This window comes from Trichosurus vulpecula, chromosome 7 (genome assembly GCF_011100635.1).
Source record: "Trichosurus vulpecula isolate mTriVul1 chromosome 7, mTriVul1.pri, whole genome shotgun sequence".
Classification (NCBI taxonomy): domain Eukaryota; kingdom Metazoa; phylum Chordata; class Mammalia; order Diprotodontia; family Phalangeridae; genus Trichosurus; species Trichosurus vulpecula.
This window is the reverse complement of record NC_050579.1, coordinates 207742468-207758776: the sequence shown is the minus strand read 5'-3', so window position 1 is coordinate 207758776 and position 16309 is coordinate 207742468. Positions and strand designations below refer to the sequence as shown.

Genomic DNA, 16309 nt, shown 5'->3' with positions numbered 1-16309 from the left:
ATTCTGTGAGCATTTTATGACAGTAAATGCAAATTCGTAAAATACCATTATACTTCTAAACCACTTAAATTATTAAAGAAACACTAGTACACCAGAGAACTATATAGCATGCTTTCCCCCACCTTCTGAGTTCAGAAATCCATTGCTGTGGTATTGAAGATAGCCATAGCTTTCCATGAGATCCATCACTCTCCCTGGGTCATTCAGCAGTCATCTACAAAATTTGGATCCACCTTTTATATACTCAGGACAGGTAGGTAGGTAATAACTAATGTTTGTTTAATTGTAATATAAAGTTGGTTGTAGTTTCTAATCTGTTGATCAAGGATAAATAATTGTATGATAAGGTTTAGTGTTTAGTCCCTAAAAGATTGGTTTATCATATCTTTAACTGAGTATCATTACCAAATGCTCATATTACAGCAATCCCTTTACCTCACAAGGTTTGTTCCCACCATTCATTGTTGTAAGGAAGATAGATACAATGCAGCCTAACCTATTAGATACTGTAGCTACGAGATTTGAAGAACAGGTATATATAACAGATAAGCTTTCAGCATTGTCATACTACAGTTGTCTCTCCCGAGCTTTCTTCTGAAATTTTAATTAGAAATTTAGAAGAGTGTGGCCTCACTCCTAGTATTATCCTTAAATGATTTCCCATTTGAGTTTACTGTATTTGATTAGAATTAGGATTTTCCAAAAAGAAAAGATTATTGGCAAAATATTTGGAACTTAATATTATATAATTTTTTTTAAAAGTCTTCTAGTTTTACTTTGTAATTCCATAGACCCAATGTGTTTTCTTCCTGGTACTAAAAATATAATACACTATTATTAGGTATTAATTTATATATTTTGCTTCAGTTTCCTTCAGGCAAAGGAAGAATTAAGACAACTCAAGCTACCTGGATTTATGTACAGTGATGTTCTCCAGCTGGCTTCCTCGATACCTTATTTCAGCATGGAAGAAGATGATGGTTCAGAAGATGGAATACATCTCATTGTCTGTGTCCATGGTTTAGATGGTATGTGCAACCATAGCATTGATACAAATATTTAGTCCCATTAATAATGATGATAATTTTCTTGTATTATTTGCTCTCTGATCTGAAGAAAAGGATTCTTAAATTGTTTAAACAGATATAATACTGATGCCTTGAATATGTAATAGAAGCATGCTTACCATTTTATATAAAAGTAATGCCACAGTGATTGGATATCATTGGAAAGGGACTTGTGAAAAACAATCCACTGGGTTTTAGGCAATTAATAGCATGGTAGATTAAAGTACTGGACTTGGAGCTAGGAAGAAGACCCAAATTCAGGTCGGCTTCAGTACCTACTGGGTATGTGATCCTGGGCTGGTCATGTAAGCTTCACGTTTTCCCAGTCTTAAAGTGGGGATAATGATAGCAGCTACCTCAAGGTTGTTGTTAGGTCAAAAGTGTTAACATGTGAAATGTTTTATAAACCTTAAAGTACTATCAAGTATTATTATCACATTAATTTTCCTTTTAGTCATTTTAGATTTTCATCTTGCTCAGATGTATTTCCTTCTTAACAAAGGACATTAAACATATTTGTCTATTTTTGATAATCAGCATTATTAACATACTATTTTTGTATTGGGCTATGTTAGAAAACTAATTTCTGCATCCACTTTTGAATTGTTTTTTTCCTATCTTAACCATCTGTCAGCTTTCACTTCCAGCTATAGTAAACAAGCTGCCTCTAACAGAATCCAAGCATATTCAGATGTGCCTTTTCTAATTTGTTTTGATATAGGAAACTAGATAACCAGACTTAATTACAGGTTGATCAGTTATAATGACCAATGTTGGTACTAGAAGATAAACAAAACTCAGTGGAGAACAGGTGAACTGTGGGTACAGATACCACCTACACTGTCAGACACAGTCACTATATCCACTGATTTTGTTTTACTATTTTTCTGTATTACAAGGTCAGATTCAATGGTGAGGAAGAGGGGCATATATCTAGAAATGTCTGTGATATAAAATCAGAAGACATGAGTAAAACAAAATATATCAGTAAAACTTTTAAATTCAGCTTTCGTACATTCAAGATTGCTAAAAATCTTATCTCAAGATAAGTGGAATGTTACTATATTACAAAGTACTTTAATTTTTTTTTACATTTAATAAAGTAAAGTCAAAGCTCTATTCTTTAAAGGTGTACCTCAGTTCCCATGATAAATAGATGCTTTTCCTTCAGCTGATAATTTACAATCAAGTACTTGAACCAATAAGCTAAGGAAACTCAATCTAAAGAAAATGTGTATGGCATCAATAGGACTTAAATAGATCAGTTAAGGATTGTTTATACTACAAAATTATTTTCCATATTGTAAAAGGATGTGACACAAGTTTCCTTTATTATTATTTTCAAGTTCACTTTGTTACATTTCCTGAAATGGTAAACACTTACACATTTTTAATTTCATACTCTGTGGCTAATTAGATTAGAAGTAAGGAATATTTGATGTAGACCTGGTTGTTTTATGTCCTTTTACCTATAAATCTCTTCCTTCCCCCCCCCAAAAAATAAATCCAACCCACTATTTGGTATTAAAACCTTTAAACTGCTGAAACTGAAAAGAGCTTTGTTACTAGAGTTTATGATTTTTACTTGCTGTATATTTTAACACCAAGCTCATCACTGCATCCCAGGCCATTGCCAATTGTCTTGATTTTTCTTTTGTCACTGGACTTTTATAACTTTGAAAGAGACAATGAGGCTGACAACTTTGTGCACCTCTACCTCACTTACATCCAGTTCACACTCTAGTCAAGACATCACCCCATGATGTCACTGGTTGTCTTTGAAAATGGATGAACAACAACCACAGCAGGAACCTGTTTTCTGTAGATACTTGCCTGAGGGCCTTTTTGAAACTAGAGAAAATAGCAGATGTGCCTAATTTTTTATAGATTCAAGTTATGGATGCTATTTTACCTCTTAGTTAGATTATGCTAGTCAGCTGGAAAGATAGATCATAGATTTGCCCCACAGATATCTTAGACCAACACCCCAAGTGAATGATAAGCTGAATCCAGAATTGAAGAGAGAGATATAAGGTTAGAAATTTGGGAAATGTCATGATGCTTTTAATGGCTACAAAACCAAAAAATTTAATTGAAATATCTTTAGTTTTGACCCTAGGTGGAACAGCTCTCCTGCTACATGAAACATATTTTAATAGATGAGCTTTTCTACCCCATATATCCTAGAATCTGAAAGTCTGTTCTTTTAAAAATTTATTTGGAAAGAATAATCATAGCTCACAATTTACATAACACTTTAAGGTTTGTAAAATTACATATACTTCTTATTTGATCCTTACAACAACCTAGTGGTGTAGGTATGGTTATTATCCCCATTTTACAAATGAAGAAACTGAGGCTGTGAGGTTAAGGGGCTTGCCCAAAGTTACACATCTGGCAAGTATCCGAGACAGGACTTGTACTCAGGTCTTCCTGGCTCAAAGGCTATAACTCTGTGTACTGTGCCAGGCTACTTCCATCATTACTAGTTTACCGCACTTCCAAAAGAAGGATGGAATAGCTAAGACTAGCTCCAGTGTGTATTATGAAGTTGTTAAATGATGATCTAGAATAGTTAAAATTCACACCCAGCTGACTTGCTATATTTAACCAGTAATAGCTACAAAACACAATTTTGATGTTTTGTATGCTACCCTAACAGAAACAGCAGCACTAACTAAAGAAATACACCATTAAGTTGAGAATGGTACCATTACGTCATAGCTCAAATCTACTCATTTGCTTACTGCTGATAGGCATTATTTAGATTGTAGATGTCAGTTTTGAAGTGTTAAAAGTTGAAACTACCTCAGAAAACTATCTGCTCACTGACATCAACACAGGCCATGAAATTGCCTTCATAAACTAGAAAAATGCAAGGATGCTATGCTTTATACTTCTCCTGCTTCTTTAAACTTGAATTTTTCTGTTTCTAGGTAACAGTGCAGACCTTAGATTAGTTAAAACATATATTGAACTTGGACTTCCTGGAGGACGAATAGATTTTCTTATGTCTGAGAGAAATCAGGTATGACATGTGACCTTTTCATAGGAAACAATATTAAACGTGTTTCTTTTATAAACTCATTTCTAGCTATTTGAAAACCCTTTTCCCAAATTCCATGAAATAAAGAATAAATATGAAGCAAAATTTTTTTGGTTTTGATTTGCCAATTCATTGATCTCTTTTCATTATTTTCATTATTAAGCATTCTGCTTAAGTTTCTGGGGTTTATATATAGATGGAACCCATTAATTAAACTTATAATTCTAAGTTCTTATGCTATTTTCACTTTTACTTCAAGTGGAACGCTCCTTCCCCTCCCCCCCGCAACAAAGAGTTTTTTGTTGCTGTTTTTTCTTGAAATGGAATGAGGGTTGTTAAAAGAGAATGCTAAAGAGCATTGGATTTGCAGTCAAGAGGACCAGGTTTCAAATCCTGGTTTTGCTGCTTACCACCTTGGTGATGTAGGAGAAGTCTTAACCTCTTTGGTCTTCAGTTTCCTCAGTTTTAAAATGAAATGATTGAACAAGATAATCTCTGAAGTCCCTTCCCTCAGTCTTATGATCCTATGATATGTTTTGACCAAAAAGCGATCTTTTTACTGATTGGACCATAATGTAAATAATTCATGAGTGCTCTCTTAAAAAAAAAACCCAACAGTGAACCAAGGAGAGATCAGGTTTTTATTTGTGTGTATGTGTATTAATATTTAGCTAGAAGTTGCTGTGCATTTAAAATTATTTTAAGTTGCACATATAACTAATTCGTATATTTTGCTTTTTTATAGAATGACACCTTTGCTGACTTTGATAGCATGACAGATCGCCTTCTTGATGAGATAATACAGTATATTCAGATTTATAGTTTAACGATTTCAAAAATCAGGTAACTATTTTGCCTACTCGTTTAATATTTTTACAAATTACATAAAAATGAATCAGTTTCATATTTTGTTTTCAACTATAACATAAAAGAACTCTCCTTAGAAATAGAAACAAAATTATTCCGCAGTAGATGAAATGCCATGAAAGCTGTTCAGTAACAAGTACATACAAGCAAAAGAAAATGGGAAAAAAATTAGAGCATCCAGTTTCCATGGCTACCAGTTGCTACACTGGGTTTAAAATTCTTCAGTGCTATCAACTCTCCTTCAAAAGAAAAATTGTATTTTATTAATATCAGTTATTATTTGTTCATATATACAGGACTTTTTGTTTAGTCTAATTCAGCAGGGGCTAAGCAGAAAGATAAATATCCCCACCTCAAAAAAGACATGAGGAAAAGGCAAGCTAATTGTTTCTACCCCAGCTAGATTCAAATCAATTCAGTAAGCTTACTTATTGTGTGTAAGACATTGTGCTAGGGACTCAAAAATGAAAACTCAACAGATTCTGCCCTTAGGAGTTACATCATACCTTGAGTGTTTGGCGCCAGAGGAGGGGAAGGAGATAGGTTACTACATAGACACAATTAGCAACATTATGTGCACTTACTATGTGGCAGGCACTGTGCTATATATAAAGAAAGGTTGGTTTTTGTTTTGTTTTGTGTTTTAAATCGCCCCTGCCGTAAAGATCTCATAAAGGGGGAGATAACTATCCCAGAAGGCAAGACATTAGCAGCTGAGGGAACTGCGAAAGGCCTCCAAATAGTGATACAAATAAATAGAAAGCAGATGCAGAGTTATTTGTAGGGAGCACACTAACAACAGGACTGACTTGGGAAAAGCCTCACTCATACAGGAGATGGAACTTGAGACTTGAAGGGGTCTAGGGATTTCAAGAAGTGGAGATGAGGGGGGGAATATTCTAGACTTAGGGCAAGGGGAGAGGAGAGTATGAGGAACAGGGAGGTGGAATATGTACAAAGAGTAACAAATAAACCAGTTTGGCTAGAATATAAAATGCACAAGGGGGAGTGATGAGAAATAGAACTGAAAAGATAGGTCAGAGCCAAATTCTAAAGGCATTAAATACCCAGAGGAGTTTGTTTTATACTGGATGCAGTAAGGAGCTGCTGAAACTTCTTGATGAGAGAAGTGAAGCGTTGAGGCCTGTGTGTTAAACATCAGTTTGGTAGCTATGTGATAGAGAGATAGATTAGAGAGAGGTGCTAGAAATTCAAGGCCAGAGATAATGAAAGGCTGAGCCAGGGTGGTGCCCATGTGAATGGAGAGAAAGGGGCAGACACAGGAGGTGCTGTCAGTGCAGGAGAAACAAGACTTGGCAACTGATAGGACATGAAGAGTAAGGGACTCATTCCAAGAAGAGGAGCCTGCTTTGCTTTATTTATGCTGGTGCTTTGTATCAGCATTGTTCCCAGCATGAAATAAAGAGCAGGTAAGATTGTAGCAGAACACCTTTCCCAATTCTCCTGAGTAAAACCTTTGCTAAGGATAGATTTTTTTTACTCGAAGTCTTATAAATTCACAAAACAGGTATTAAATATGAGTACAGAAAACCCTTTCTAAGTAAAATATAAATGGTACATTAGTTTCATTAGTATCCATATCATACCACAGTCAATTTCATTTGAGGACGCAAATGAACCTGGTTCTCAGGGTCATTGTTATCCCTTTTCCTGAAGCATTGCCATCTTTTTAGAGGAGATTGTAACTGAAAGTAACTGCTGCCTTGATATCCCTCCAAAGTATGTAAGTATTTGAAGAGGAACTGAAGACACAATGTTTTCATACCTTCCATCCCTCCTCATAGAATTCACCACTGTTACACCTAAGTTCACGCTCATAAACTTCACTGAGTTCTAGAGCTTTAGGCATGTAAAATAATTCTTGCCCAAAAAAAGTTAGGGAGCACCTGGCTTAGATGAGTGCTAACTGAACTGTAGCTTCTTAAATTCTTAGTGATTTGCTAGTTAATCTGATAACTAGAGTTGAAAGAAAAATTCTGATGGCAATCACTTTTAGTAAAGGAGCCTTTAGCATGAAATATTCTCACTGTAACATCTTTCAGATGGTGAATAATACCTTTAATAGAGGAGAATACCTCAGCATGTGACAGGCTTCTCCGAATAAATATTTTATGCACCCATATTTTTGTCCTTGAAAACTTTAAATTCGCTAAGAAAAGGAGTTTCTTAGTTATGTTACTTTTAAATTATACTTCTAATATAATACTTTTAAATTAATGATTTTGTGTTCGTATTAGTATGACCAACTGAATAAAACCTAGCATCGTATTAACAGGTTCTCATAGATTCCGTTCTATCACAAGTTATATTTTTTCCTTTAGAGGAAAGTAAATGCCCTAATTAAGAGCTCTCCTAAATTTTTCAAATTTTGCTAAATGGGTAAAATACATGTAAAATATTAATCATTATACTATTATGTAAAACTTACTAAAATGAAATGTGTTCTGACTTTCTATTATTATAGAAACCACCCTATATTTTACCACAACAACTCTATGGTCTTTACTTTTCAAATTATTGATAAAAAGTGGAAAGAAGGGTAAACATTTCCACATCAAACATTCAAGTAAACATTAACTTTTTACTATGCTGGCTATTATGTAGGCAGTTGTAGTTTAATAATTCTTCAATGAGCTTAGATTCGTTTTGTTTTGGTTTTACCACCCATTGGTAAAATTATGAACTATTCAATGTAGTGTTCTCTTTAAAATATTTTCTCAGCAATTACAGTACTAGTTTTTTAAAAAGTCTCTTCACAGTGCTCTTTAGAGCACAGATAGCAAAATTATTTAAATTTTGGATTGTTTAGGAAGCAATATTGTCGTTTATCACTTTCAAGTAGCATCACTTGTTGGTATTAGAAAATAGCAAATACTGTGTGGCATCAGGCAAGTCAGTTAACCTTCAGGGTCTCAATTTCAGTGTCTGTGAAATAACAAAATTCAACTAAAATTAGAAGTCTTTTTATTCTTATTCTTGTTTTTTCTTTGTATATTGGGATATTCAGTTTATTTTTTTAATTAATACAGTTGAAGACAATGTAAGTTTTTTTTCTTAAAGCTTTATTGGACATTCCTTGGGCAACTTAATAATCCGTTCAGTGCTTACGAGGCCTAGGTTTAAATATTACCTCAACAAACTTCATACCTTTCTGTCTCTGTCTGGACCACACCTTGGTACCCTCTACAATAGCAGTGCTCTTGTGAATACAGGTAAAAGTTTTGTCATTTTGAATTTTCAAAAATCTTTTGACTAAAGAGATGTTGATTAAATAAGATACGTGTTTTTTAATGTTCTTACATTGATAAATGAAAATTCATTGTTCCCATTTGTAACCTGAACCAGAGAAACAAGCCTGTTTCTTGTTTTACCACTATACCCCCCCAAAAAAGTTATATGTAATAAACCAATAAAATTATTTGAGAAAAGAGATATTTTTACATTCGTTTGGTATTTGTCAAAATAGTGTGTCAAAGAAAAAATAAATGCATTCAGCTAAGGTCACAGAAATATCATTCTTTTTTATAGTATAAAAGTTATAATTCTACCATAAAATATTTTGTAAATGAAGTTTTAAAATAAGAGATCTGTCATTTTAGGAGGTGAGAATTGTTTATCTTGGATTGTTTTAAATGGTTTCTGGGTGAAATTAGGGTGAGAGAGTTTGATGTTACTAGATAGCGCTTTAGAGAGAAGGCATTTTCTATTTCTTAGATTAAATCTTTGTTTATGAACAAACTTTTTGATTTTCTTGTTTCTTTATTATGCAAACTATGCAGTTTTCTTTCTCTCACTTAAAACTTAGTTAACTGTAAATACTTTGGTGACAGTCTAAGTATTTACAGTTACCTAAGAATTTCCAATGAAGAAGAATAGAATGGAAAAAATAAAATCTATACGTAATCTAAAACACAGTCCGTTGGAATAGGACTCAGTAGCTTGAGTTTCTTCAATAAATCTTTTCCCAGCAGTTTTTATGAGTATAAAGCTAATTGTTTGAGTTTTATCTCCTTTTCTTATACTGATGAAGAGAAAACCTACAAACCAACCAATGTAATAAACAAACACAAAGCAGTAGGTGGCAGAGAATTTTCTACAGTCTGAAAATCAGCACTTGTATAATTGACGATCTATTTTAAAAGAAATATGTTATATGAATATGGAGAACTAATGATATGAGGAAATTAGCATAAACGTAGAGTATAAATTGCCTAAAAGCTATCCAGTAATCAGAAAATTGCTTACTCATCTCAAATGAATGTTTTGACTCTAATCATCTGTAGACTGAAGTCATTTATCCATTCTTTCATTTTCCAGTGTATTTAAGATCTGTTTTATTTCTCTCCATGACTAATCAAATAGTTCCTGAACAACAACTTCTTAGTACTTTTTCCTTCATACTACATTGCTAATCTAACTACCGTGAGCTGGTCTTCTGTTAGCCTACTTAATCCAATTTTTTATGCTTTTTTTTAATGGACTTTTAAAGGTAAGAATGTTAAAGTTTTCTATTTGTTAATGGAAAGACTAGCAATTTTCTGAACTTTTAAGAACTGAAGTATGTGCTTAAATCAGTAACTTTGGATGTAATTATCATTTTGCTAATATCATTATGCTAATATGTTATTCATAACTCTCCAGGTCTCTGGTTTATGCAAAAATGGAAAAAGTCAGGTTCTTTATTACAACTGACATGTCGAGATCATTCAGACCCCAGGCAAACTTTCTTATACAAACTCAGTAAGAAAACAGGCAAGTATAAAGTAATAATTTTCAGAAATCTATGCTCATAACAAAGTATATTTTTTACAAACAAATACAAGGTGGATTGCTTATAAGCAAGTTAGAGTTACAAGGTAGACTGGTAGCCTTAAAAAGAATCCTATCAGACTAGTGTAATTTCTTTAGTAATGAATACTTTATACTTCAGTACTGCTTTATAATTCACAAAACACTACTATATGCATAATTTCATGTTATCCTCAAATCATCTGCAAAATGAATGGTTTATATTAGATAAATTCTAAAGTTCTCATAAGGTGGTTAGGGTCATTGGTAGTATCCCCATAAGAATTTGAGCTTCAGAGAGGTTGCGTGATGTACCTCTGGTCTCTTGAATCCTGGCCCAGTGCACTTTCCACTATATTTCATTGATTCTAGATGTATTTTTCTTTTTGTTTAAGTTTCTGTCATATGATTCTAACGTGCCTTTTAGAGGGGATATATAACTGCTCTAAAGCACTGTTAAAAGTTGCCACTTGTTCACTGTTAGTCTTGAATTTGGAGCTACTTTATTTCATCATCATTGTGGAATCTGTTCAAATGTCAGTATGATTCCAGAGGACTGATTAATTTTTTTTTTAAAAAGTATAGTTTCGAATGTCACATCCTAAGCTAGGAACCATAAACATTCTTTTAAATTGTGTTTCTGCAATTTCCCATACTTTCTTCACTCTCTACTACCTCCCTTCATCCACTTACTACATTACTCATCTTACTCTGAAACATTATATGGAATTCAGGTCAGTAAATGGTCATATATTGATTAATCTGAAAGTCCATCTTTAGCCTTTTCTAGTGTCTCATTCTAAGAAAAGTTTCAGAGGGCTTCAGGGAAAGGAAAATAGGCATAACAATTTGCAGGGCAGGGTTTGATATTAGATATTAGAATTTATTTAGTAAATAATATATTTGAGTAGGGGCTTTTTTTCCTTATCAGTCATTTTAAAGGTTTAATACTATGTGTATCTATTATAGTAATGAAACCGATTTTTAAATATACTGAAACGTATGACTACAAATGAGGATCCTTTCAAGTTAGCCCCTTGGAAGTCATATAATTGTTTAAATATTGTAACTGTGCCTCATCATATTCTTGAAATTCTTTTTGGAGTTGCCTCCAGAGACAGTTTGCCAGCCACACATATAAGATACCATTTTATACTCACAGAACACTCTCCTGTGGTCTGATACCTTTTTCTGTCTCCCTCCCTCTTCCCTTCTATCCCTGCTTTGCCCCCTCCCTCCCTCTGCTTGAGCAACAGCCCAAGAACCCCCCAGGGAGGGGCTGTGCTGGTGCTGGCTGGGACCCAAGAGACCCCCAGGGAGAGAGGCTCTGCAGGGCAGGGAGAGAGACTGGGGGCCAAGGAGAGCCTTACGTGGCATACATCAGGAAGCAGATTGATATAAGTGCATTTGTGTGCTACGTGCCTGCTGTAAGTACTGTAAGTTGATAGCATGGATGTAATTTATGGCTGAGCACTGGAAGTTTGAATCGCCATCAGTCAAAGACTGCCTGTATGAAAACACTGTTTTTATTAAGATTGACTCTTACATTGACGGAGACTGGTGAATATATCTGTGATACAGTATTTTTCACTTAACAAACCTATTTGAAACCAGATCAGCAAGGAAATACTACTATTGACCAAGCTATGCTATATTGAATCAAAAATTGAGGGACAGTAGTTGAGTCAGTTATATCATCATCTGTTTCTATAAACTATTTTTAGTGCCATGTAGCTAAACACTCACAAATGTTTGGAAATAAAGTAATGACTATAAGATGCTTTTTATTAAAGTTAGTAATGGGAAATGTGCATGCTACATTTCTGTCGGTTTGAGATTTGAAAGCAAGTCCCAGAGGGTCTTATTCCTCTCTGAATCATGCTGCCTTCCTTGTTTCATCTCAAGATGCAAATGGTTTCTGTTCTTGAATTATATTGCAAACACCAGGGATATCTTCAAGGCTTAAGCAACTAGAAATCCCTTGCCAGTATTTGTTTACTGCTACTACTATTATTACTACTACTAATACTACTACTGATGCTGCTGCTACTATTACTACTACTAATAATATAATGATAGCATTTATATAGCAATTTTAGGTTTGCAAAGTACTTTATAAATATTGTCTGATTTTATGCTCACAATAACCATGGGAGGTAGCTACTATTTTTATCTCCATTTTATAGATGATGGAGGTGAAGTTGCTTACCCAGGTTCATACATCTAGCAAATCCATCTAAGTTTGGATTTGATTTTATGTCTTCCTGACTCCAGGTCCAACATATTAATTTATTGTACCACCTACCTACCTAAATTATTCTTATCCATATTCTGGTCTGGTATTTCCATACACTATTTACATACAGGTATATATATACATATACATATACATATATATATATATATATATATATATATATATATATATATATATATATATAAATGATGTGTATATATATACATGTAATTTATATAAATTATAGGAAACTTTTTTAAAATAAATTTTTTTTATATCTTTTGTTTTTATCTTAAATTTTCCTCTATATCTCTTCCCTTTGCCACTCTGATACATCAAAGATTTAAAAAAAGAAAAAAAAGAGGAAGAAGAAAAAAAAATCAACAAAACCAGGCAGTATATAGAAAAAAATGTATATGCAGTGTTTCACATCAGTGAACCACCTGACCTCCCAGCTCTACAAAGCAGTGGGGGAAAGTGCCTTCTCTTATATCTTATTTGTAATTTTGCAACATTCATTTTTACTTGTTTTGTGACTATTATTCTTTCCCTTTGCGTTGTCATAGTCATTATGTTTATTGTTTTCTTGGCTCTACTAACTTCATTTTTATCAGTTCATTTAAGTCTTTCCATGCTTCTCTGTATTCATCATTATTTTTTTGCAACACAATAATATTCCATTACATTCATATACCACTGTTTGTTTAGTCATTTCCCCAATCAGTAGTTATCTACTTTGTTTCTAGTTCTTTGCTACCATAAAAAATGCCACTACAAATATAAATAATATAAATATTTCTTTTTATCAATCATCTCTTTGAGAAATATGGTCAGTAGTGCAATCTTTGGATCAAAGAGTATGGATATCTGTTCTACTTTATTTGCATAATTCCAAATTGCTTTTCAGAATGATGGTTGTACTAATTCACAGCTCCACCAATAATGTATTAGTGCACCAGTCCTTCCCCAACTTCTCTAACATTGACTATTATCATTATATAGCTACCAGAGTTTATTAAATTCCTACCGTGTTCTAGGCTCTGTGTTAAGTGCTTAGTAGCAAAACATAAAATCAGTTCACTTGTTGAACATAAATCAAACAGTACCACAGTAATTTAGATCAGCAGAAAAGAAAAATATTTCAAAATAAGTATGTGTAAAGTCTTTTTCTTACTTGTCTTTTATTTTTATCCCTCTACTTCTGAGCCATTTTTTAAATTCATAAATTCCTATTGTGATTCCGTGTTGATTTTGCTTTATTGCCCACTACTCTGCTAAGAGCCGTAAAGTCTAGAATTCTCTAGATTTGAGGCTTTAGAACACAGTATCTTATGTCTGGTACAGCCTGGAATACCCCTCTAGCAAAGGCAAAGCCTCTCCTGTCATTTTTCTTCCTGAATAAAGATTCCTATACCAGCTTCTGAGAAGAATTGAAAATTTAACAGATTGGTCACATTACAAATATTATCGAATAGGTTAATCATACCCTAAGGAAGGGCTATGTGAGAAGAGAGCAAACTTTTACTTAATGTACTCTACAAAATCACTCTTTTTTTTGCTTTGTCACATTCCCTGTATTTGCCATTCACTTTCATGTCTGTTTTGGCCAAAATGTTTCAATAAATTTAGTAATGCTGTTGAATGAATTTGTATCTAATAAATTTATAATAACATTTGCATGTAGGGAACTCCCATGTGTAAAAGCTCCTCCTGTCAATGGAGATGAACAAGTGTTTGCAGCAGATGGTTTTAAAGAGTTTACGGTCTATTAATCTTATACTTTAGTGCCAGTTCTTCTGTATGAGGACTTCCAACAAGATAGTAGAGTGAGAAGTTGCTGTTAGGTTTAACTCCCTCTTACCACCTCAAAACAAGAAATGCACCAAATAATGTAACAAAAATAACAACTGAAACAAGGGAAAAGGAACAATTCACTGTAATTCTCATTAAAGAAAACTGCAGAAAGCCACATTGCAAACTCATCACTGCCATCTATGCCCATTTCTTTCATGCACAACCCACAGAGTCAAGCTTCATGTCCCAAATTTTGTTTGGCTATAGCAGTATCAGACATTAGCTTTTAGACTGTCCACTTAACAGAATCTCAACTAGATGCTGAGACCTCACGGCCTTAATGAGTTGAGGCTCATGAATTCAACCGACAGAAGAAATTTGGTGACTGGAGAAGAATGGTTCAGAAGTACAGTATTTATAACAATCTAGTATAGTACTGAAGGGAATGAGCGTCTGCAAGGTCAGGTGAAGGATGTTATGCCCAGCTAAAGATGCCTATGAGTCTTCCTTGGGCAGTTATACAGCCAGATGCCCCCACCAGGTAACAGGTGAGGTCATAGACCAGGGGTTTATTAATGGGAGAAGAAACCATTATGCCTCTGTTTCAACAGCATTTCGCATAGAGGAAAAGTATTTCTATTAAGGCTAATTATGGGAAAGGCATCATATAAGAACCAGCAGAGGGAATGGTGAAGAAAAAATGAGGAAACAATTTTAAAAATTACTAATACAATAAATAAGTATTATGGATGGAAGAAAATTATATTGAAGATCACTTGGGATGAAGAAAGTAATACAATAAACACTACGTGATGCCCAAAAATTAAAATGGAGCAATTACAAGAACCTACAGAATGATTAAGAAGAGCAATAACATAATTAAAAGAAGGAATAAGATGAGAAATCAGGGCAAAAGTGAAAGTTCTCAAGGAAGAAATAAAACAAGAAGGAGAATTTGGAAGAATCAACATTCTGTAGAGTCCCAGAAAAGAATGGCAGAATTGAAATCCAAAAATGCAGATATGTGGACAAAATTAAAACAAGAAAACCAGAAAAACCCATGAGATTTCTATAAGCCAAGGAGATAGGATGCAAAGATGAGGATTAAAAATTTTCTTTAGTACCATACTTCAGGAAATCATACAAAATTTCCCAGAAGTAGCATTTCTCTCTATTTTGCTCTTGACTTTAGAGTTCTTTCTCCACTATATGGGGAGCAGCCTTCTCACCTTGGAACTACATTCTATCCTGTGTCCACTCCTTGAAAGGTCAATTCCAGGTGCTACATGTGAATATCTTTTCCCCTGCTTACCCACTCACCCTCCCACTTTGCAGCTTCCTTTTATATGTTGTCTTCCCACATTAAATTTAGTAAGTTCATCAAGGGCAAAGATTATTCTTTTTTTTTTCATTATATTTGTATTTCCAGGGTTAGGATAGTGCCTGACACATAGTAAGCACTATATAGTGCCTGACACTATAGTAAGCCTTTACTGTCAAGAAAATGAAAAATTGAGACATATCACAAACTACCAGCAGAAAGCTCCTAAGTTGAATTCACTGAAAAATATTGTGTTCAATTTTTAAATTGTACCATCAAAAACAAATCATACCAGCAAAAAAAAGTCCTTCACATATTAGCCAAAATAGGGACACACACACACACACACACACCCTACTCCTTAATGAGATATGAAAGGGAAAATTAGAATGTCATTCCACAAAAGCAAGGATCACTTTGTACTTCCAAAATAGCATCTCACAAAGCTAGGCTTTAATGAGCAATGAAAAAAAATGGACTTTTAAGCAGAATGGAGAATTCAAACCATTGCTTCAAAAGAAACCTGAACGATCATAAATAATGGGGAAAGTCAGTGAACTGATTGAGAGTGAGGAAAATAGAATCAGTAGAGTGACATATACAGTGACTATAATGATGTAAGAAAAAACCACTCTTGAAAACAACAGATATCAACAAGCATTTTTTAAGCAGCAACTGTGTGTCAGGCATTGTACTAATCACTGGGGCTATCAAGACAAAAGTAAAAATAATCCCTGCCCCCAAAGAAAATATCAGGTACATGTAGAAATAGGTACAAAGCAAATAAAGGATAGTTCTAGAAAGGCATGTACCAGCATCTGGGACAATTGAGAAAGGCTTCATGTAGAAAGTGGTACTTGAGTTAAGTCTTGAAGAAAAACAGCAAAATCAGACCAATGTAGAATGCTATTGGTTCCAGGTGACTGATACGCTTTCTTCTTATTAAACAGTTGCTAAATGAGTGCCTGAAACAACAACAACAACAAAAAAGAGATTCAATTGATACATCTTGATCGACTGGATAAGAAATAATGCAGACTCTTTCGGTCACAGTCGCTATCAGAAGATTTTGCTCAAGTTTTGTTGTAGGAGAGGGTACTCTGGACTTATGGGGATTATTATAAATAATTTCTTTGTTTTTGTTTTAAGTGTAAGGTTGGATAGGAAAA

The 16309-nt window shown here is 33.9% G+C and overlaps 1 protein-coding gene across 2 annotated transcripts in view; it reads left to right on the top strand.

The window, feature by feature from the left end:
• The window catches only part of FAM135A (family with sequence similarity 135 member A), a 109968-nt gene that overhangs the window by 79813 nt on the left and 13846 nt on the right, over positions 1–16309 (top strand). For both annotated transcript variants that reach the window (XM_036766677.1, XM_036766678.1), the window contains exons 16-20: positions 868–1028; positions 4004–4095; positions 4859–4956; positions 8062–8213; positions 9643–9753. In XM_036766677.1, coding sequence (XP_036622572.1) covers positions 868–1028; positions 4004–4095; positions 4859–4956; positions 8062–8213; positions 9643–9753 — 614 coding nt within the window. The remainder of the gene's footprint in view (positions 1–867; positions 1029–4003; positions 4096–4858; positions 4957–8061; positions 8214–9642; positions 9754–16309) is intronic.